The 23,112-nt window shown below is 35.7% G+C and overlaps 1 protein-coding gene across 1 annotated transcript; it reads right to left on the reverse strand.

The window, feature by feature from the left end:
- Positions 1-17,088: 17,088 nt before the first annotated feature.
- LOC308429266 (olfactory receptor 4C6-like) lies at positions 17,089-18,006 on the reverse strand (the record flags this gene model as incomplete). The annotated part of the gene is made up of 1 exon (XM_080927994.1): positions 17,089-18,006. The coding sequence occupies one exon, from the start codon at positions 18,004-18,006 to the stop codon at positions 17,089-17,091; it is 918 nt and encodes a 305-aa protein (XP_080784120.1).
- Positions 18,007-23,112: the final 5,106 nt, after the last annotated feature.

A 23,112-nucleotide genomic window follows, 5' to 3' on the forward strand; every position in this document is an offset into this window, starting at 1 on the left:
GACAAAAATGTATTGTATAATTTTATGCAAAAAATGCTTAAAATCTGTACATTTATCTTTGTTTTGTAAAATAAAGTTGCTAAAAAATATAAAAAATAAAATTAACTCAAACAATTCAGTAGCCTTTATGTTCTCAAAGGAACAAAAGGCTGATAAATTAATTAGGTAAACAACATTCTTCACAATAGTCACAAATAATATAAAATACCTTGGTGTAACTGTAACCAAGGAACTGTAAGATCTGTATGACAGGAACTTCAGTCTCTGAAGAAGGAATTGAAGAAGATCTCAGAACATGAAAAAAATTTCCATGCTCATGAAATTGAAGGATTAATATATTAAAATGGCCATCTTGCCAAAAAAAATCTTCAGATTCAGTGCAATCCCCATCAAAATTCCAACTCAATTCTTCATAGAGTAGGAAAGATCAATTTGCAAATTCATCTGCAATAACAAAAATAATAAAAGATGATCCAACATATCAAAGACACATAGTTCACCATGTTCATAGGAACCTTGTTTTTAATAGCCAGAAGTTGTAAAGACCCCATATATACTTCAACAGAGGAGTGTATACAGAAAATGTGGTACATTTATGCAATGGAGTACTACTCAGCTATTAAAAACAATGACTTTAGAAAATTATTAGGCAAATAAATGGAACTAGAAAATATCCTGAGTGTGTAACTCAGTCACACAAAACACATACGGTATATATTCACTGATAAGTGGATATTAGTCCAAAAGCTCAGAAACACAAGATACAGTTCACAGACCACAGGAAGCTCAAGAAGGTGGAAGACAAAAGAGTGGATGCTTCAGTCTTTCTTAAAATTAAAAATAAAATATACACAGGAGGAAATACAGAGACAAAGTGTGGTGCAGAGACTGAAATAAAGGCCATCCAGACCCAGGGATCCATCTCATATACAGTTGGCAAACCAGACAACACTGTGGATGCCAAGAAGTGCATACGGGCAGGTGCCTGATATAGCTGTCTCCTAAAAGGCTCTGCCATAGCTTTGGACATACAGAATCAGATTCTCTCAACCAACCATTGGACAGAGAACTGGATCCCAAATGGAGGAGTTAGTAATAGAACTGAAGGAGCTGAAGGGGATTTCAATACCAAAGAAAGAACATCAATAGCAACAAACCAGATCCCCTTAGAGCTCTCAGAGACTAAAACACTAACCAAAGATTTCACAAGGAGAGACACTTGGCTCCAGCTGCTGATGTAGTAGAAGATGGCCTTATCAGGTATCAAGAAAAGGAGAAGTCCTTGGCCCTGTGAAGGCTTATTACCCTACTAGCCCATTGTTGTGGAATATCAGGGAAGTGAGGTTAGAGGGAGTGTGTGGGTGAGGGAACACTCTCTAGGGAGCAGGGGCAGGGGGGCAGAATAGGGAGATTCCAGACTGAAAACCAGGAAAGGGGATAAAATTTGAAATATAAGTAAATAAAATCTTCAATAAAAGAATTAAAAACAATTTTAGCTTCTATACTACATTATGTGTTTAAATATGAATTAACATATCTGAGTGACCAACTAAGGTTAAAATGTTAGAACTGAGATAGCAATAAAATAGGAAACAAGTTTAGATAGTTGTGCTATTAAGTTTAACCTTTGCAAATTAGTATTACATTGACATTCTACTTCCACATAAATTCAAAGTGTATCCTTAACTTAGTATCAGTTTTTACCATATATAAAGGGCTTTCCTTTACCTGCCCTTGCTATGATATAATAACATGAAGGCCTAATATTTTTATCAAATGGCTTCAAGCACTATAGCTGGGCAGATATGCATTCATTCTAATCTTAATCTAACCTAATATAGTTGACTAATACCCAGTAACATGCCTTGTTACTTGCCATCTTCATCTTTCCATGGCTGTTTCTATTCCACTGGTATCCTCCTCAACTCTCTTATGGCTACCTGCTCATGGCAAATCCTCATGGTGAATTTCTCATGGTAAAGTGCCTTGGCCTCTTTGTAGCTGAGGCCCATTCATTGAGATCAGATGCCTTCCCTCCTCCTCTCCTGTCCAGCTATTGGTTTATCAGATCTTTGTTAATGAATCAGAGATTATGGAAAACAATTTTGACATAACGTTGAGACAGAAAATGCTTGACAATACCAACATATGGACTGCAACCTGATATTGAACACAGTAATCAGCATGTAAATACACAGTTCATAAAAGTGTCTCCCAATAATTTGATGAATATTACTGCATTTTTCATGTTCTAAACAATAATCATATGATTTATAAGAAAATTAACAGTTACTTCAGGTATCAAGACTATTAGAAAGAGTGAAACTAGGCAAGTATATACAACAGTGGCAAGAACATATTTTTAAAATGTTACTGTTATAATGTCTGTATGACTATTCAGCAGTACTTAACAGTGTAGTTGAAAGCATCCAGGCCTACCTCTGTTATTGTAAAAATTATTATTAAGACTAAAAAGAATTTAGTATAAAATCTCATTATTATTCTCTAACTATTGTTAAATTTTATAATTGAACCAAGAAAATATTCTTCGATTCACCACCAGGACCAGCGGAGACCCCGAGATAAATACCAGATGAGAAAGGGTTCCAACTAGTCAGTAGGCAGAGAGATCTCTGCCAAGCACATGTGGAAAGTGCGCCCTGCCCTGGCTGATCCAGGGACCAAGAACCCAGCATTGAGCCCTCTATTCCCAGCCAGCAGCTTTTAGGTGCAGAACAGGGCACAAACCATCCACCACTAAAAACAGCAGAAATACAGGGACACAGGCGAGGCACAAGGGAAAGGCGAGAACAAATCACTGAAAACAAATTGGCAAATGGAAAGCGAAAGAACATACCCCAGAGAAAAAAAGACAACCTAGCAACACTAGAAACCAGCTCACCAATTACAACAAACAGCGGAATTCCAAACACTCCAGAAAAAGAAGACTCAGACACGAAATCCTACCTCAAGATGATGATAGAGATCCTTAAACAAGAACAGAGGAAAAACATAAAGAATTAGAAGTTTTTAAAGAAAAAATAAGAAAAACACTCAAAAAACTCAAAGACCTAGGTGAAAAGAGAACCTAAAAGATGAAGGAATGGAAGAAGGAATTTAAAACAGAAATAGACACAATAAAGAAAACACTAAATGAGACAATCCTAGAGGTAGAAATCCTAGAAGAAAAATCATGAGTCACAGATGCAAGCATTTCCAACAGACTACAATAGATGGAAGAGAGAATCTCGGGGGACAAAGACAACATTGAAAACATAGACAAAACAGTAAGAGAAGATGAAAAACCAAAAAGCTCCTAACCCAAAACGGCCAGGAGATCCAGGACACATGAGAAGTCCAAACCTAAGGATAATAGGAACAGAAGAGGGCAAAGAATATCAACTAACAGGCACAGTAAATATCTTCAACAAAATCATAGAAGAAAATTTCACTACGCTTAAGAATGAGATGACAACAAGCATAAAAGAAGGCTACAGAACTCCAAAGAGGTTGGACCAGAAAAGAAATACCTCCTGACACATAATAGTCAAAACACCAAGTGCCCAAAACAAAGAAAGAATACTAAAAGCAGTAAGGGAAAAAGGTCATGTAACATATAATGGCAGACCAATCAAAATGACAGCAGATTTCTCAACAGAGACTGTGAAAGCTAGAAGAGCATGGACAAACAACATGCAGACACTAACACAGCACAAGTGCCAGCCCAAGCTGCTTACCCAGCAAAACTATCAATCACCATAGATAGAGAGATGAAGATATTCCAAGACAAAACTAAATTTACACAATATCTGACCACAAACAAAGCACTACAACGAATTATAGGTGAAAAACCCAATACAATGATGGAAACTACATCCTAGTAAAAACAAGAAAACTCCTAAGCAAGAAAATCAAAAGGAGAAAGAGATAAAGGCACAATTCAACCTACAAAAGAAATGATAGCAGGAAACCACAACCACTATTCCTTGATATCTATTAACATAAATGGACTCAACTCCCTAATGAAAAGATATAGGCTATCAGACTGGATACAAAAACAAAACACAGCATTATTCTGCATACAGGAAACTGATCTCAGAGAAACAGACACTATCTCAGAGTAAATGATTGAGGAAAAAAAGGCTTCCTAGCAATAGACCCCAAGAAGCAAGCTGAAGTGGCCATTCTAATATCAAATAAAGTAAATTTGCAACCAAAAGGCATCAAAAAAAGATAAGGAAGGACACTTTTTACTAATTACAGGGGAAATCTGTCAGGAGGAACTCTCAATCCTTAACATATATGCTCCAAATGCAAAAGCACCCTTATTCATAAAAGAAACCCTACTAAAGCTCAAAAAATACATTTCAACCCACACAATAATAGTGTGAGACTTTAATACACCACTCTCACCAATGGACAGATCATGAAAACAAAAACTGAACAAGGACACTTTAAAACTAGCAGATATTATGAACCAACTGGAATTAATAGATACATAGAGAACATACCATCCTTAAAGTAAAGAATACAACTTTTTCTCAGCACATCACAGGACATTCTCAAAAATTTACCACATAATTGGACACAGAATCAGCCTCAATAGATATAAGAAGATTGAAATACTCCCATGCATCCTTTCAGATCCCCATGGTTTTAGGCTGGTTTTAATAACAACAAAGACATCAAAAAGCCCATATACAAATGGAAACTAAGCAATGCTCTGTTAAATGATAGCCGGGTCAAAGAAGAAATAAAGAAAAAACTTAAAGATTATCTCAAATTCAATGAAAATGAAAACATGACATACCCAAACCTATGGGATGCAAAGAAATCAGTACCGAGGGGAAAACTCATAGCTCTGAGTGCTCCCCCCCAAAAAAAAAACCTGGAGAGATCATACTCTAGCAACCTGACAGCGCACTTGAAACTCTAGAACAAAAGGAAGCAAATATACCCAAGAGAAGTAGATGGCAGGAAATAATCAAACTTAGGGCAGAAATAGACCAAATAGAAACAAAAAGAACCATTGAAAGAATCAAGGAAATCAAGAGCTGTTTCTTTGAGAAAATTAACAAGATTGATAAACCATAGGCCAGACTAACTAGAGGACAAAGAGAGAGTATTCAAATTAATAAAATCAGAAAGGAAAGTGGTGAAATTAAGAATGAAACTGAGGAAATTCAAGAAATCAGATCCTACCACAAAAGTCTAAACTCAACAAAGCTGGAAAATCTGGAGGAAATGAATGAATTCCTAGACAGATACCAAATACTAAAGTTAAACCAGGACCAGTTAACCCATCTAAATAATCCCAAAACACATAAAGAAATAGAAGCAGCCATCAAAAGCCTTTCAATCAAAAAAAGTCCAGGTCCAGATGGGTTAAGTGCAAAATTTAGTCAAACATTTATTGACGACATAATACCAATACATTCCAAACTATTCCAAAAGACAGAATCAGATGGAATACTACCTAACTCATTTTTTGAGGCTAAAATTACCGTCGTTCCTAAACCACACAAAGACCATACAGGGAAAGAGGACTTCAGATCATTCTCATTTATGAACATTGATGCAAAAATACTCAACAAAAGCCTTGCAAACACAAGAACCCATCAACGCGATCATTCACCATGATCAAATAGGCTTCATCCCTGGGAGGCAGGGATGGTTTAATATATGGAAATCCATCAATGTAATTAACCATATAAACAAACTCAAAGAAAAAGAAAACACATGGTCATCTCAATAGATGCTGAGAAAGCATTTGAAAAAATTCAACTCTCCTTCATGCTAAAAGTCTTGGAAATAACAGGAATCCAAGGACCATACCTAAACATAATAAAACCAATATACAGCAAACAAACAGCCAACATTAAACTTAACAGTGGGAAACTTGAAGCAAACCCACTAAAATCAGTAACTCGACAAGGCTGCCCACTAAGCCCCTACCTATTCAACATAGTACAGAAAGTTCTGGCTGGAGCAATTAGACAGCAAAAGGAAGTCAAAGGGATACATATTGGAAAAGTAGAAGTAAAAAAATGACTATTTACAGATGACATGATATTGTACTTAAGCGACCCCACAAATGCCACCCGAGAATTACTACAGCTAATAATCGAGTTCAGCAAAGTGACTGGATTATCTCAAACAAATCAGTAGCCTTCCTATATTCAAAGGACAATCATGTGGATAAAGAAATTAGGGAAAATATACCCTTCACAATAGTCACAAAAACTATGAAATACCTTGGTGTGACTCTAACTATGCAAGTGAAGGACATTTATGACAAGAACTTCAAACCACTAAAGAAGAAAATCAAGGAAGATTTCAGAAAATGGAAGGATCCCCAATGTTCATGGATTGGAAGGATCAACATTTTTAAAATGGCCATTTTACCAAAAGCAATCTACAGATTCAATACAATCCCCATCAAAATTTCAACCCAATTCTTCATTGAGTTGGGAAGAGCAATGTGAAATTTCATCTGGAATAAGAAAAAGATCTAGAGTAGTGAAATCCATCCTCAGCAAAAAGAAAATATCTGGGCGAATCACTATATATGACTTCGGGCTATATTACAAGGCAATTGTGCTAAAAACTACATGGTACTGGTACAGAGATGGGCATGTGGATCAATGGAATAGAAGATCTTGAAATGAGCCCTCACATATATGGTCACCTGATTTTTGACAAAGAATCTGTAAACATTCAATGGAAAAAGGACAGCCTACTCAACAAATGGTGTTAGTCCAACTGGAACTCAGCATCCAGAAGAATTGAAATAGACCCTTTCTTATCTCCTTGTACAAAGCTCAAGTGTAAGTGAATCAAAGATCTCCACATTAAATCAGGTACACTGAAACTATTAGATGAGAAAGTAGGGAAATCCTTAAAACTCATACACTAGGAGAGAATTTCCTGAACAGAACCCCAATGGCTTGTGATCTAAGGTCAAAGACAGAGAAATGGGACTTAATGAGATTTCAAAGTTTCTTTAAGGCTAAGGACACTGTCAAGAAAACAAAATGGCAGCCAGCAGAATGGGAAAAGACCTTTACCAACCCTGCATCTGATAGAGGCCAACTATCCAAGGTATACAAATAACTCAAAAAGCTAGGTAACAGAAAATATAACAGCCCTATTAAAAAAATGGGGTACAAAGCTAAACAAAACGTTCTCAACTGAGGAATATCGAATGTCTCAGAAACATCTAAGGAAGTGCTTGACATCCTTAGCCATCAGGGAAATGCAAATCAAAACAACCCTGAGATTCCACCTCACACCAGTCAGATTGACCATGCTCTAAAACTCAGATGACAGCAGATGCTGGTTAGGTTGTTGAGATAGAGGAACACTTCTCCACAGTTGGTGGGGTTGTAAACTGGTACAACCACTCTGGAAATCAGTCTGGCGATTCCTCCGAAAATTGGACATAGTACTACCTGAAGATCCAGCTATTCCATTTCTGGGTATATACCCCAGAAATACTCCAGTATACAACAAAGACACATGCACCACAATGTTCATAGCAGCTGTATTTATTATAGCCAAAAGCTGGGAAGGACCCAGATGTCCTTCTGTAGATGAATGGATATAAAAATTTTGGAACATTTACACAATGGAGTACTACTCAGCTATCAAAAACAATTACTTAATGTAATTCTTAAGAAAATGATTGCATCCAGAAAATATCATCCTGAGTGAGATAACCCAGTCACAAAAGAACAGACATAATATGCAGTCAGTGATAATGAAATACTTACCCCCAGAAAGCTCTGAACACTCTAGAAAGAACTCACAGTCTTTGTGAAGTTCAAGAAAAAAAAAACAAAATCATTATGATCAGTCCTTACACACCAAGAAACCTTTGACTATTTTCAGGTTATATCCTGTTTTACATGTTCCTTTTGTTCATTGTAACTAGTAACACTTTAATGCACACTATCTATCCTTTAAAAAAAATCCAATCACTGACAAAAATGTATTTGCATACTTTTATGCAAAAATGCTTAAAACTTGTTCATTTATGTTTGATTATTAGAATAAAGTTGTTCAAAGAAACTACATCCATATCTATATATCTATATGTGTATGTGTATATATATATGTAGATATGTAGGTAGATAGATAGATAGAGGGAGAGAAAGAGAGAGAAAGAAAGAGAGAGAGAGAGAGAGAGAGACAGAGACAGAGACAGAGAGGGACAAAGAGAGACAGAGAGAGGTAAACAGTTATACAACTTTTTCTCTGCACCTCGTGGTACCTTCTACAATACGGACCATATAATCAAAAACAAAACAAAACTCAACAGATACAAAAACATTGAATTTACCCCATATTTTTTATTGGGCCATTGTGTACTAAGGCTGCTCTTCATTAAAAGAAAGACACCATAAAAGCCACATAAAGTTGGAAGCTGAACTACTATCTATTCAATGATAATTTGGTCATGGAAAAAATAAAGAAATTAAAAACAAACAAAAAAAAGAGTTCTAAGAGAAAGCAAAAGAGTTGGAGTCACACCCAATTCCCCTGTAAGAAGTCTTCTCAGCTAGCACAAGAAAGAATATTATCCAGAGAGAAAGTTCTGTTTTCATTTTTTTATGTTCTATATAACTTTTTATTGAAGCATAAAAGAAGCAAATATCAAATTATATGTCCTCAAAAAAAAAAAAAAAAAAGAAAATAGTCTACATAAATTTCTTTTTAGACCACAGTTTTTATAATATTAAGATTATTCTCTTTTTTGAGATGAATATGATGAAATTTAAATTTATATATTTTAGGCTAAATTATTGATATAAGATATAAAATACCATTCTCAATTGTTAATACATAAAAGATAAACAATCTGCAAAAATTTTGGTTCTCTGCCTTTAGAGCCATGGAAGTCTATGTTGGGTTTGGATTTCAGGTGTATACTGAGAAGGTATTTTTGGTAACTCCAATCTTTGTTGAACTGAAGGATTAAAACATATAATAATTCATCAGGGCCTTACCCCTTCCCGTGATGCCTCTCCTTAGCTCTTAGCACTAATCCAAACTTCACTTTAGCCTCGATAGTAAACAACGTTTTTGTTTCTTTTTTATATAGAATGGACTCAGACTTTCTTAGGGATGGTGTATTCAGTTGGTTCTCAGCTTAAAAGTCACTAAGGAAAGACCAGCTGGTTCCTAAAATTAATTATTTACTTTTTCAATGAAATATCTGAAAACTATTCACTTCTCTAAGATATTTTAAAATAGTTTGCTTCATTAACTAAAACATAAACCTTACATCAATAAGGTTTCAAATTGAAGGAAAACATCACCATATCCACAACTTTAACAAAGCTGCTCAGAGAGTTTCCAAAACTTGAAACTAAACAAATTGCAATAAATTGAAAGAGCAACTTTTACTTGTTTGCTAGAGTTGATGATTTTTTATACCTAGATAATGGCTGACAGCTAATATTGGTTTAAAAATTAAAAAAAAAACATTATTTAAATATTTTTTGAAATTTGTATTTGATCCTGTACCTAGTGTTATTACATGTATTAAACATATATGTTTTAGAAATAAAGAACATTAACTCATCAGAATCCTCAGGCTTCCTATTTTTAAGGGAGATATTTTTAAATATACTTCTGAGATTTCCATAGTGAAAATGTTTAGAAAACAAACATGCATTGGTTTAGTAATTCAAAAATTATGAATATAATAATAAAATTATATCTGACATAGTTATTTAAATAAATTATAAAGGTTTTATATACAGGTATTAGACTTGTTCTTGTTTTGAAGAGAACATAATATTTTATGACTGAAACCCACACTTTTAAAATATATATCATAAACTTAAAGTGACCTGATTTCACTGAATAATGGCAAGAAAATCTCAGGAAATTTTTCAACGTGTCAAGTTCTTGCTGCACAAGAATAAGCACCATAGTTCAGGTCTCTTGGATCTACATAAAAGCATGGTAGAGTTGCCATTGAATCCCAAGTAGAACGTGGCTGGCCATGCTACCACAACAATGACTTTTGGATTTAGTGAAAGACCTCCATCAAGGAAGGTGGATATCCATATGGGAAGGCACTCCATGCTTGAACATGCAAGCAAACAGTTTCATGTGCATGTTCACCTGGACACACATATATATGTGACTGGACATACACTTATATATCTGCACATGAAAATGTATGCGTATGTATACCACAGACATCTATATGTATATGTATAAATATATATGGTATATACATACATATATATATAAAGAGAGAGAGAGAGAGAGAGAGAGAGAGAGAGAAGGAGGGAGGCAGAGAGAGAGAGAAAGAGAGAGAGAGAAAGTACATACATATATAAGCAAAAATAAAACAAAAACAAAACAAAACAAAAAAGTTAGAGAGAAAGTTCAGTGAATGGTTGTCAATGTATTAAAATAGTATTCTAAGTTTTAAAGACTGGAGAGTAGGATATCTGGGCAGCAAGGGAGCACAGAGATCTCTGCGGAGTGCGCACGAAAAGCACAACCTCACCCTGCCTGATCCAGGGACCAGGAACACAACATTGGAACCTCTGCTTCCAACAGGCAGTGACTTTGGGGCGCAGAACAGGGCTCGGGACACATACCACCCAGACTAGCAGTTCCTAAAGTTGTAAAGAATGGTGAGTAGGAGATCTAGACAGCCAGGGAGCAGAGAGATCTCTGGGGAGTGCCCATGGAAAGCGCACCCCCGCCCTGCCTGATCCAGGGAGCAGGAACACTGCTTTGGAACCTCTGTTTCTACCAGGGGAATTTGGGGTGAAAAACAGGGCTAGGCCCATCTGCCACCTAGACCAGTGGAGATCCAGGGACACAGACCAGATATAAGGGAATGGCAAGAACATATCACTGAAAACAAGATGGCAAGAGGAAAGCAAAAGAGTATATCCCAAGGAAACCAAGACAACATGGCAACACCAGAACCCAGCTCTCCCATAACAGCAAACATTGGAATGCCAAACAGTCCAGAAAAAGAAGACAAAGACCTAAAATCATACCTCAAGACACTGATGGAGATACTTAAACAAGAACAGGAGGAAAAGCAAAAAGAATCAGAAGCTTTTAAAAAGAAAACAAGAAAAACACACAAAGAACTCAAAGAACTAGAGGAAAACAGAACCAAAGACACGAAGGAATAGAAGAGGGAATTTAAAATGGAAATTGATACAATAAAGAATACACTAAAAGAGATAACCCTAGAGGTAGAACACCTAAAAAAAAATCATGAGTCACAGAAGTAAGCATTTCCAATAGACTAAAAGAGATGGAAGAGAGAATCTCGGAAGCAGAAGACAACATTGTAAACATAGACAAAACAGCCAGAGAAGATGCAAAAAACAAAAAGCTCCTAACCCAAAATGTCCAGGAGATCCAGGACACAATGACAAGACCTAACCTAAGGATGATAGGAATAGAAGAGGGAGAATGGTATCAACTAAGAGGCACAGTAAATATCTTCAACAAAATTGTAGAAGAAAACTACCCTAACCTTAAGAATGAGATGAGCAGGAGCATAAAAGAAGCCCTCAGAAATCCAAATAGGTTGAACCAGAAAAGAAATAACTCCCGAAACATAATAGTCAAACCTCCAAATGCCCAAAGCAAAGAAAGAATACTAAAAGCAGTAAGGGAAAAAGATCAGGTAACATATAAAGGCAGAACAATCAGAATCACACCCGATTTCTCAAGAGGGACTATTAAAGCTAGAAGAGCCTGGAGAGACATCATGCACACTCTAAGAGAGCACAAGTGCCAGCCCAAGCTGCTATACCCAGCAAAACTATCAATCAACATAGATGGAGAGATGGAGATATTTCAAGACAAATCAAAATTTACACAATATCTGACCACAAAACCAACACTACATTGAATTATACTTGATAAACACAATACAATGAGGGAACATACATCCTAGTAAAAACAAGAAAACTCCTAAACAAGAAAACCAAAAGAAAAAAAGACACAGACACAACTCAACCCACAAAAGTAATAATAGCTATTTCTTGATATCTATTAACATAAATGGACTCAACTCCCCAATAATGAGATTTAGGCTATCAGACAGGATGCATAAACAAAATACAGCATTTTGCTGCATGCAAGAAACTCATCTCAGAGGCAAAGACAGACAGTATCTCAGAGTAAAAGGGTAGGAAAAAAACTTCCAAGCAAACAGCTCCAAGAAGCAAGTTGGAGTGGCTATTCTAATATCGAATAAAGTAAATTTCCAACCAAAAGTTATCAAAAAAGATAAGAAGGACACTTTTTACTCACTACCGGGGAAATCTGTCAGGAGGAACTCTCAATCCTTAACATATATGCTCCAAATAAAAAAGCACCCACATTCATAAAAGAAACCCTACTAAAGCTCAAAAAATACATTTCATCCCACACAATAATAGGAGGAGACTTTAATACCCCACGTTCTCCAATGGACAGATCATGAAAACAGAAACTGAACAAGGACACTGAAAAATTAGCAGAGATTTTGAACCAACTGGAATTAATACATATCTTCAGAACATATCATCCTAAAGTAAAAGAATACATCTTCTTCTCATCACCCCATGGCACCTTCTTGAAAATTGACCACATAATTGGACACAGAATTAGCCTCAATTGATATAAGAAGATTGAATTACTCTGATGCAACCTCTCTGATCACCATGTTCTATGGCTGGTCTTTAACAATAACAAAGACAACAAAAAGCCAACATTCACATGGAAACTAGACAACGCTCTGTTAAATGATAGCAGGGTCAAAGAAAAAGTAAAGAAAGAAATTAAGGATTTTCAAGAATTCAATGAAATGAAAACACAACATACCCACACTTATGGGATGGAATGAAAGCAGTACTGAGAGGAAAACTCATAGCCCTAAGTGCTTCCAAAAAGAATCTGGAGAGAGTTTACATCAGCAACCTGACAGCATAGCTAAAAGCCCTAGAACAAAAGGAAGCAGATATACCCAAGAAGAGTAGATGGCAAGAAATAATCAAAATTAGGGCACAAACAGGCCAAATAGAAACAAAAAGAACGATTGAAAAAATCAACAAAACCAAGAGTTGGTTCTTTGATAAAATCAACAAGATTGATAAACCCTTAGCCAGACTAACTAGAGGGAAAAGATAGAGTATACAAATTAACAAAATCAGAAAGGAATGTGGAGACATAACAACTAAAACTAAGGAAATTCAAGAAATCATCAGATCCTACTACAAAAACTTAAACTCCCCAAAATTGGAAAATCTGTACAAAATGGACGAATTTCTAGACAGATACAAGATCCCAATATTAAACCAGGACCAAGTAAACCTTCTAAATAATCCCATAACAGCTAAATAAATAGAAGAAGTCATCAAAAGCCTCCCAACCAAAAAAAGCCCAGGCACAGACAGGTTCGGTGAAGAATTTTTTCAGCCATTTACTGCGGATATATCACCAATATGTTCCAAACTATTCCACAAGATAGAATCAGATGGAATACTACCTAACTCATTTTTTGAGGCTACAATAACCCTCGTACCTAAACCACACAGAGACCCTACAAGGAAAGAGAGCTTCATACCATCTACTTATGAACATTGATGCAAAAATACTCAACAAAATCTTTGCAAACCGATCCAAGAACACATCAAAACGATCACTCAACATGACCACGTAGGTTTTATCCCTGGGATGCAGGGATGGTTTAATATGAGGAAATCCATCAATGTAATCCACCATATAAACAAACTCAAAGAACACAATCACATGGCCATCCCACTAGATGCTGAGAAAGCATTTGACAAAATTCAACAGTCCTTCATGTTAAAAGATGGAATAAAAAGGAATCCAAGTCCATACCTAAATATAATAAAAACAATATACAACAAACCAACAGCCAACATCAAACTTAACTTTGGGAAACTTGAAGCAATCCCACTGAAATCAGGGACTCGACAAGGCTGACCATTCTCCCCCTACCTATTCCACATAGTACTGGAAGTCCTGGCTGAAGCAATTAGACAGAAAATTTAGATCAAGGGGTTACAAATCAGAAAGGAAGAGGTAAAAAAAAATCACTCTTTGCAGATGACATGATAGTGTACTTAAGTGACCCTACAACTTCCATCAGAGAACTCCTACAACTGATAAACAAGTTCAGCAAAGTGGCTGGATAAAAAATTAACTCAAACAAATCAGTAGTCTTCCTATACTCAAAGGGCCAACATATGGAGAAAGAAATTTTGGAAACAGTACCCTTCACAATAGTCACAAAAATTATGAAATACCTTGGTGTGACTCTAACTAAGCAAGTGAAGGACCTGTATGACAAGAACTTCAAACCTCTAAAGAAGGAAATTGAGGAGGATCTCAGAAAATGGAAAGATCTCCCATGCTCATGGATTGGAAGGATCAGTATTTTAAAAATGGCCATCGTACCAAAAGCAATCTACAGTTTCAATGCAATCCACATCAAAATTTTGACTCAGTTCTTCATTGAGTTGGAAAGATCAATGTGCAATTTCACAAGGAACAACAAATGACCTAGAGTAGCGAAATCCATCCTCAACAACAAGAAAACATTTGCGGGAATCACTGTCCCTGACCTCAAGGTATATTACAAGGCAATTGTGCTGAAAACTACTTGGTACTGGTATAGAAATAGGCATGTGGATCAATGGAATAGAATAGAAGATCCAGAAATGATCCCTCCGTTATATGGTCACCTGATTTTTGACAAAGGAGCCGTAAACATTCAAGGGAAAAAGGACAGCCTATTCAACAAATGTTGCTCGTCCAAATGGCATTCCGCATGTAAAAGAATGAAAATAGACCCTTTCTTATCTCCTTGTACAAAGCTCAAGTGTAAGTGGATCAAAGATCTCCACATTAAACCAGATACACTGAATCTATTAAGTGAGAAATTAGGGAAAATCTTAGAACACATAGGCACGGGAGTAAATTTTCTGAAGAAAACACCAATGGCTCAAGCTCTAAGGTCAAAGATTAACAAATGTGACTTAATGAGATTGCAAAGTATCTGTGAGGCTAAGGATATTGTCAAGAAAACAAAACAGCAGCCAACAGAATGGGAAAAGGTCTTTAACAACTCCACATCAGATATAGGCCTAATATCCAAGGTATACAAAGATCTCAAAAAGCTAGACACCAGAGAATCAAACAACCCTATTAAAAATGGGGTACAGAGCTAAACAAAACGTTCTCAAATGAGAAATATCGAATGGCTGAGAAACATCTGAGGAAGTGCTAGTCATCCTTAGCCATCAGGGAAATGCAAATCAAAACATCCCTGAGATTCCACCTCACACCAGTCAGACTGGCCAAGATCCAAAACTCATATGACAACAGATAGTGATGAGGTTGCAGAGAAAGAGGAACACCTCTCCACTGTTTGTAGGGTTGTACAACCACTCTGGAAATCAGTCTGGTGATACCTCAGAATATTGGACATAGTACTTCCTGAAGACTCAACTATTCCACTTTTGGGCATATACCCCAGAGACACTTTAATACACAACAAAGATACATGTACCACAGTGTTCATAGCAGCTCTGTCTATAATAGCCAGAAGCTGGAAAGAACCCAGATGTCCTTCAGTAGATGAATTGATACAAAAATTTTGGTACATTTACACAATGGAATACTACTCAGCCTCCAGAAACAATGACTTAACCAAATTCTTAAGAATATGGCTGTATCTAGAGAATATCATCCTGAGTGAGATAACCCAGTCACAAAAGAACAGACATAATATGCAGTCACTGATAGTTGGAAGCTAACCCCAGAGTCTCGCCCTGCCCCAAAAACAACACACAGACTGTGTGAAGTCCAAAAAAAAAAAAAAGAAAACAAAACAAAACAAAAAAGTCATGCTCAATCCTTACCCACCAAGAACACATTGACAAATTCTGGGTTACACCCTGTATTACATGTACTGTTTACTCATCGTAAAAAAAAAAAAAAAATTTTTACACAACAAGAAAACTTTGACTATTTCCAGGCTACATCTTGTTTTACATGTACTTTATGCTCATTTTAAGTAGCACGATCTTAATCACACTAGAAAACCTTTAAAAAAAAAAACCAAGTACTGACAAAATATATTGTATACTTTTATGCAAAAAATGCTTAAAATCTGTACATTTATCTTTGTTTATTAAAATATAGTTGTTAAAAATTTAAAAAATAGTATTCTAATAAATAAAAAGTGCCTCAAAACCAAACATGTAAAAGCATGCAATTCTAGAAAATTCTGAGTCCTAAAATATTTCTATATTTCATCCTGCTCACTTCTTTCTTTTTTATCTTCAAAAATTTAGGACCTTAATTGTCATTGAGACTTACATTTACCAAGAAATATTTATGAAGCATATATATTAGGTAGCTAGGAGTATTCCATTGACTTCGGTTACAGAATTAAGGGAGAAAAATGATCCTTGCCATGACAAATATTAAATATCAGGTCAGAGAAGCAAAAAATGAAATCCACATTTCACATTCTAGTCTAATAGTCTTAGTAACATTTCTAAAGTACATTCCTGATTATAAATCTTGAACATATAAACTTAATGTAGACATATAGAATAAATGAAGTAAATGATTAAAGGAAATCAGGCAATTCATACCTCTCTTTTGAAGTGGGGGTTCATACAAAAATGAAAAAAAAAGAATTGACAACAAGCCAATCAAGCAAAACCTTTGAAAAAGTACTTCATCCATGCAAACATATAAAGAAGAAACATTCCTAAATTGGGAATGTTTACATTATGGATTGTTGTTTTCTTTTTGTTTTTGTTTTAGTAACTGTGCCTAGAGTATTGTGAGGAAGAAATGTAATACAGAAAATATCATGGTGGGGTGAGCTATAAATAAAGTAAGCAATAAAGTAAGAAATAGAGTAAACCAGATGTTGAGACTAATCGAACCTGGTTTTGAAACTTAGAAGCTTATGCTTTTGCTATGTATTTAATAGTCTGGAATTAATACAGAAGGTGTATCTACAAGAGATTTGTAAGAAATGTTTTTTCCTTGGCATATCAGTAACATTCAATGTCCCCTTTTCATCCACAGTTTCTTCATGGCATGTTTTACTTCTGCATTCCTTAAGCTATAGATCAAAGGATTTAACATTGGTTCAACAATGGTAGCACACAGAGCCATTGCATTGTCTATAGGGTAAGTAATCACAGGTCTTATGTACAAGATGATACAAGGTACAAAGAATAGCACAACAACTGTGAAGTGAGAACTACATGTGGAGAGAGCTTTACGCTTTCCTTCAGAGCTGCAAGACTTCAGGGAGCAGAGGATGACTATATAGGAAATGATGAGAATAAGGAAAATAGTCACACACATCACCCCACTGTTGAGAATGACTAAGAAATCCAGGATATGGGTGTCTGTGCAGGCTAGTTGCAACAATGGAAACAAGTCACAGATCACATGATCAATGACATTGGGACCACAGAAAGGTATTTGATACATAAAGAGAAGCTGAATGATTGCATGTGTGAATCCTCCAACCCAAGCCCCTCCAACCATCAGCCAACAAACTTGAGGACTAACAGTGGTTGTGTAGTGCAGAGGTTTACAGATAGCCACATAGCGGTCATAGGCCATCACAATGAGAAGAATTATCTCTACTCCACCAAAGAAATGCTCAGCAAAGAGCTGTGTCATGCACCCTTCTAGGGAGATAGTAGTGTTTTCAGAAAGAGAGTCCAAAATCAACTTGGGAGCAGTGACTGAAGAGTATATGACATCCAAAAATGACAAGGAAATAAGGAAAAAATACATGGGAGACCTCAGATTTGGACTCATCATTATAGTTACAACAATCAATAGGTTTCCCAAGAGTGTGGTCATGTACATAATAAGAAACAAAGCAGAGAATATTGTTCTTAGCTCTGGAATTTTTGTAATGCTCAAAAGAATGAATTCAGTGACATTCTTTGCATTCTCCATTTGATGTGAGATGGTAAAGACTTGGATTTATAAACTCGAGGATCTGTAAAAATTTTTTGAAAAGAATTGTCTCGATTTTCTGAGTTGTACTTTGACCTCACTGCTGAGTATTGAGGGAAGCTTCTGCAAGCGCTGAAGTTGCAGCAGGGCCAGGATATGCTCACAGCCCACAATGGCAGTGACCTATAAGGATGTACTTGTGAACTTTACTCCAGAAGAATGGGTTTTGCTGGATTCTTCCCAGAAGTGTCTCTACAGAGATGTGATGCTGGAGACCTACAGGAACCTCAGTGCTCTAGGCTATGACTGGGAAGACCACAGTTTTGAAGAAAAGAGTCTAAATTCTAGAAGACATGAAAGGCATCTTCACTGGAATGAAAGAATTCATATTGGAGAGAAAGCCCACGAAGGTGTGCAATACAAAGAAGGGTTTGCAAGTCACAGTGATCTTCATACATATAAAAGAACACTTACTGGAGACTGTGTATTATAGTAGTGTTAAAATAAATAAAAGAACAAAACAGGAGAGAAATTTTATAAATTAAAGCCTTGTGATAATGCCTTTGTATGCCATGGCCAATTGCAATGCCATAAAAGAAGACATACTGGAGAGAAGTCCTATGAATGTAACCAATGTGGTAAAACCTTTGCTCACCCTAGCCATCTTCATTACCATAATAGAACACATACTGGAGAAAAAAACCTTTGAATGTAAACAATGTGGTAAAGCCTTTTCATGTCACAGCAATCTGCAAAGCCAAAAGAGAACACATATTGGAGAGAAGCCCTATGAATGTAAACAATGTAATAAAGCCTTTGCATGTCTTAGCACTCTACAAAGCAATAAAAGAACACATACTTGGGAGAAACCATATGAATGTAAACAATGTGGTAAAGTATTTGCCTGTAAGGGCACTCTGCTAAACCATAAGAGAACACATACTGAAGAGAAGCCCTATGAATCTTACCAATGTGGTTATGGATAGTAACCTATGTCCTTGGGTGGCTGATGCTATGCAGGAAGATGTGCAAAGCTTCATCAGGGCAAAAAACACTGTCAACAGGACAAAACAGCAAACAACAGATTGGAAAAAGATCTTTACTAATCTTCCATCTAATACAGGGCTAATATCCAAAACGTAGAAAGAACAGAAGGAGGTGGACTCCAGAAAAACAAATGATATTGTTTAAAAAAATGGAGTACAAAGCCAAACCAAGAATTCTCAATGGAGCAATACTGAATGGAGCAGAATCACCTAAAGAAAAGTTCAACATTCTTAGTCATCAGGGAAATGCAAATCAAAACAAACCTTAGATTCCAACTCACATCAGTCAGAATGACTAAAATAAAAAACTCACACAACAGCAGATGTTGGAAAAGATGTGGAGAAAAAGGAACACTCCTCCATTGTTGGTGTGATTGCAGGTTAGTACATTCTGGAAATCAGTCTGGCAGTTCCTCAGAAAATTGGATATAGTACTACCTGAGGATCCAGCTCTTGGGCCTATACCCAAAAGATACTCCAACATATAACCAGGATACATGTACCACTATGTTCATAGCAGCCCTATAATAGCCAGATTCTGGAAGGAAAGATGTACCTCAGGAGAGGAATGAATACAGAAGATGTAGCACTTTTATACAATAGAGTACTACTCACTTATTAAAAACAATGGCTTCATGACATTTTGAGACAAATGAATGGAGCTAGAAAATATCCTGAGTGAAATGACCCAATCACAAAAGAACACACATGGTATGCCCTCACTTATAAGTGAATAATAGCCTGGAAGTTTGGATCACTCAAAATAAAATTCACAGATCACATGAAGCTCAAGAAATTGGACTACCAAATAGGGGATGATTTCTTCTTCTTTAAAGGGGAATAAAATATTCACAGGAAGAAATACAGAGATGAAGTTTGGAGTAGAGCCTGAAGGCAAGGCCATTCAGAGACTGCCCCTCCCAGGGATTCATTCCATATGGTGTCACCAAACACAAACACTATTGTGGATACCAAGAAGTGCATGCTGAAAGTTACATGATATAGTTGTCACATGAAAGGCTCTATCAGAGCCTGAGAAATACAGAGTCAGATGCTCTCAACCAACCTTTGGACTGAGAATGGGATCCCAATGGAGAAGTTAGAAAAAGGACTGAAGGAGTTGAAGGGGTTTGCAACCCTGCAGAAAGAACAGTATCAACTAACCAGACCTCCCAGACCACCCAGAGAATTAACTACCATCCAAAGAGTACACATGGAGGGTCCCATGCCTCCAGTAAAATATGTAGCAAAGGATGGCTGGTTCAGACATCAATGAGTGGAGAGGTTCTTTGCCCTATGAAGGCTCAATGCCCCAGTACAGGAAATGCTAAAGTGAGGAGATTGGAGGGAATGGGTTGGTGAAGGACTTTTGCTTAGAAGCATGAGGAGGGAGGATGGGATGGGGGATTCCAGGGGGGATAATATTTGAAATGAAAGCAAAAAAAATATCCAAATAAAAAAAAGAAAAAAAAAGAATTGTCTCTAATTAGTAACTATTGTATATATTAGACATTGTTGCACACAGTTTCCCACCCTCCAAAGCTTGCTTTTTTTTTTTAACTGTCTATGCATACTACCATGTAGGATTTTACCACTAAACCCAAGTTTCAGCTTCTGACAATAAAATCTGAAATCTGGTTATGCCCTAATCCCACAATACTACATCTCCTGGGTTTAACTCTGATTTTATTTTGTTATGATGCTTGATTCTATGACAAGTATTTCTTCTTCAACATTCTTGTGCATACACAGACCTAAAAAATATATTGTTAACACCTGTGTGGAAGTCTGAATGTAGTGGATACGAGCCCACTGATAAATGTTAAACTATTTATCACAATCCAAGGATTACACTTTTCTTTCCATCTTACTCTCCTCAACAGCTTTAATTTCTGCTTTCCAGAACCAACTGTATACATACAGCCTTTCCCCAGGGGTCTGCTTTTGGAAAACTTGCAGAAAGGTCATTGACCTTCATTTATCATTAAATACACTTAAGAATTTGGAAAGTATTCAAAGCTTATATATTTATGTATAACAATATGTACTACATAGTAAACAATATTATATACACAAATTTATGAGTCAATATTATATACACAAATTTATAAGAGTCAATATTATATACACAAATGAGTATATCCTAAGGTCAGGTCATATCTGAAGAATTTATATTTATTAAGAACTATAAGCATAAAGTTCAACTTTGAAGCTACCTTCTAAATATATATATATATATATATATATATATATATATATATATATATATAGAGAGAGAGAGAGAGAGAGAGAGAGAGAGAGAGAGAGAGAGGGAGGGGGAAGGGAGGGAGGGAGAGAGAGATATGATGGATAGATAGAGAGATAATTATAATGTCTTTTTAAAGTTGTTTATAAACAATGGATTTAATTGTGGTAGTTTCATGTAGTATTTGTTTTGCTGAGTCTTCTCAACCTCTCTCTACCATAACCCTAACTTTTACTTTCCCTTACTAGTTTTCTTTCTACTTTAAGGTTATATAAAACCACATACTATCTTTTTGCCTCACTTCCTTAAAACCTTTTTCTTTCTTCATATTGTCTTTTCTACTTTTATAATATCCACACATGCACACATATACATATATGCATATGTAAATACTGGAGCACCACACAGCATTTTCCTGTACAGTAAGAAATACATTAATTTCATAGTTAGCAAATTTAGTTCTCTTAAGCTGAGAGGCTTCTTACTGACTGCTCGATGTTCAGTCCTCCATAAATAGAGCCAGTAATATCCATCAGAGTCAATGTGAGTCAGGGGCTTATTAAACCTGTAGTACTAAGACCTATATAGTTTTCTTTTTTAATTTCTATAAAACTGTATGAGATGGCTATGCATGATGGCAAACACATATAACCTCAGCCTTGCTGCATCTGAGGTAGAAGATTATGAGTGGAAGGTAAGTCTGTCTGAAATGTATAGTAAATTTCTGACTCAAAAAGAGGGAAATTATTTCAGATAAAAGTTATTATCATATGATTTTTAGATATAAGAAATAAGACTTTGAGAACTCATGAAACTCAACTGGATAAATCTTTGGTACAATCTACTTTGTGCTCCTCTAAGGATCATGTCCATCCTTATAGTGCTTTTACCAATATAAAAGAAGTAATAGGCACGTGAATGTTTCAAAAACAGTATTCAATTATTCATCATGATTTTTTTCATTGTAAGTTTCACTATTTTCTGCTGCCTCTGTTCAGGTAGTAATCTGTTAACAAATCTATTACCTTTATTCTCCATCCCTCCATTCTTCCCCAAGACTCCCTTCATTATGCCCCTCCTGGACACATGTTAAATATTCTATCATAGAGTCCATAATTAATTAATTTTATAAAAGTTATTTACTTGTAAGATGTTTAAATATGATTTTATTCTTTTTATTAATTGTCTAATGCCATGGTATATACATTACAATTATTTAAATCAAGTTCATTTATGTGTAACAACTATTAAAGAAAAGGTGGCTGTGAATTCAAAACAGCAATAGAAATAAAGTATGAGGAAAAGGTTAAGGGGGAGAAGGAAAAATATGTAATTATATTTTAATTAAAAATTAAATTGGAATTCATTAAAAGAATTTTTAATTGAACAACAGGACTGTAGAAACAAAAGTGTCACATCAGAATTTGACTGTTTCCTTGTATGCTACTTCAGATATATCACAATGATCACTTCTCACCTTTAAAGCTCCAGTAAGTGGACACTATTGTGGTCTCAGAATGGAGAAGTCTGAGAAGAAAGGTTTTTTGAAGCTAATTTATAAAGATTGTGATAGTGGATGTGGTTCAACACTGAACTAATAGGTCAAGGTGGTGTTCAGCTCTTTACAAATTAGCTTTAAAAAATCTTTGCTGCTCATACTTCTCCATTCTGACACCACAATAGTGCAAACAAACAAAACAGGTAAATTACTTACACATATCAATTAAAATTTTACTTTTCAATTTAATTGTTGCAATAATTTTAAGTGTCATATCAAAGTGTCAAAGTAATTATCATGATGTCTATCAAGTCATT

This window comes from Micromys minutus (assembly GCF_963924665.1).
Source record: "Micromys minutus genome assembly, chromosome: 13".
Taxonomy (NCBI): Eukaryota; Metazoa; Chordata; class Mammalia; order Rodentia; family Muridae; genus Micromys; species Micromys minutus.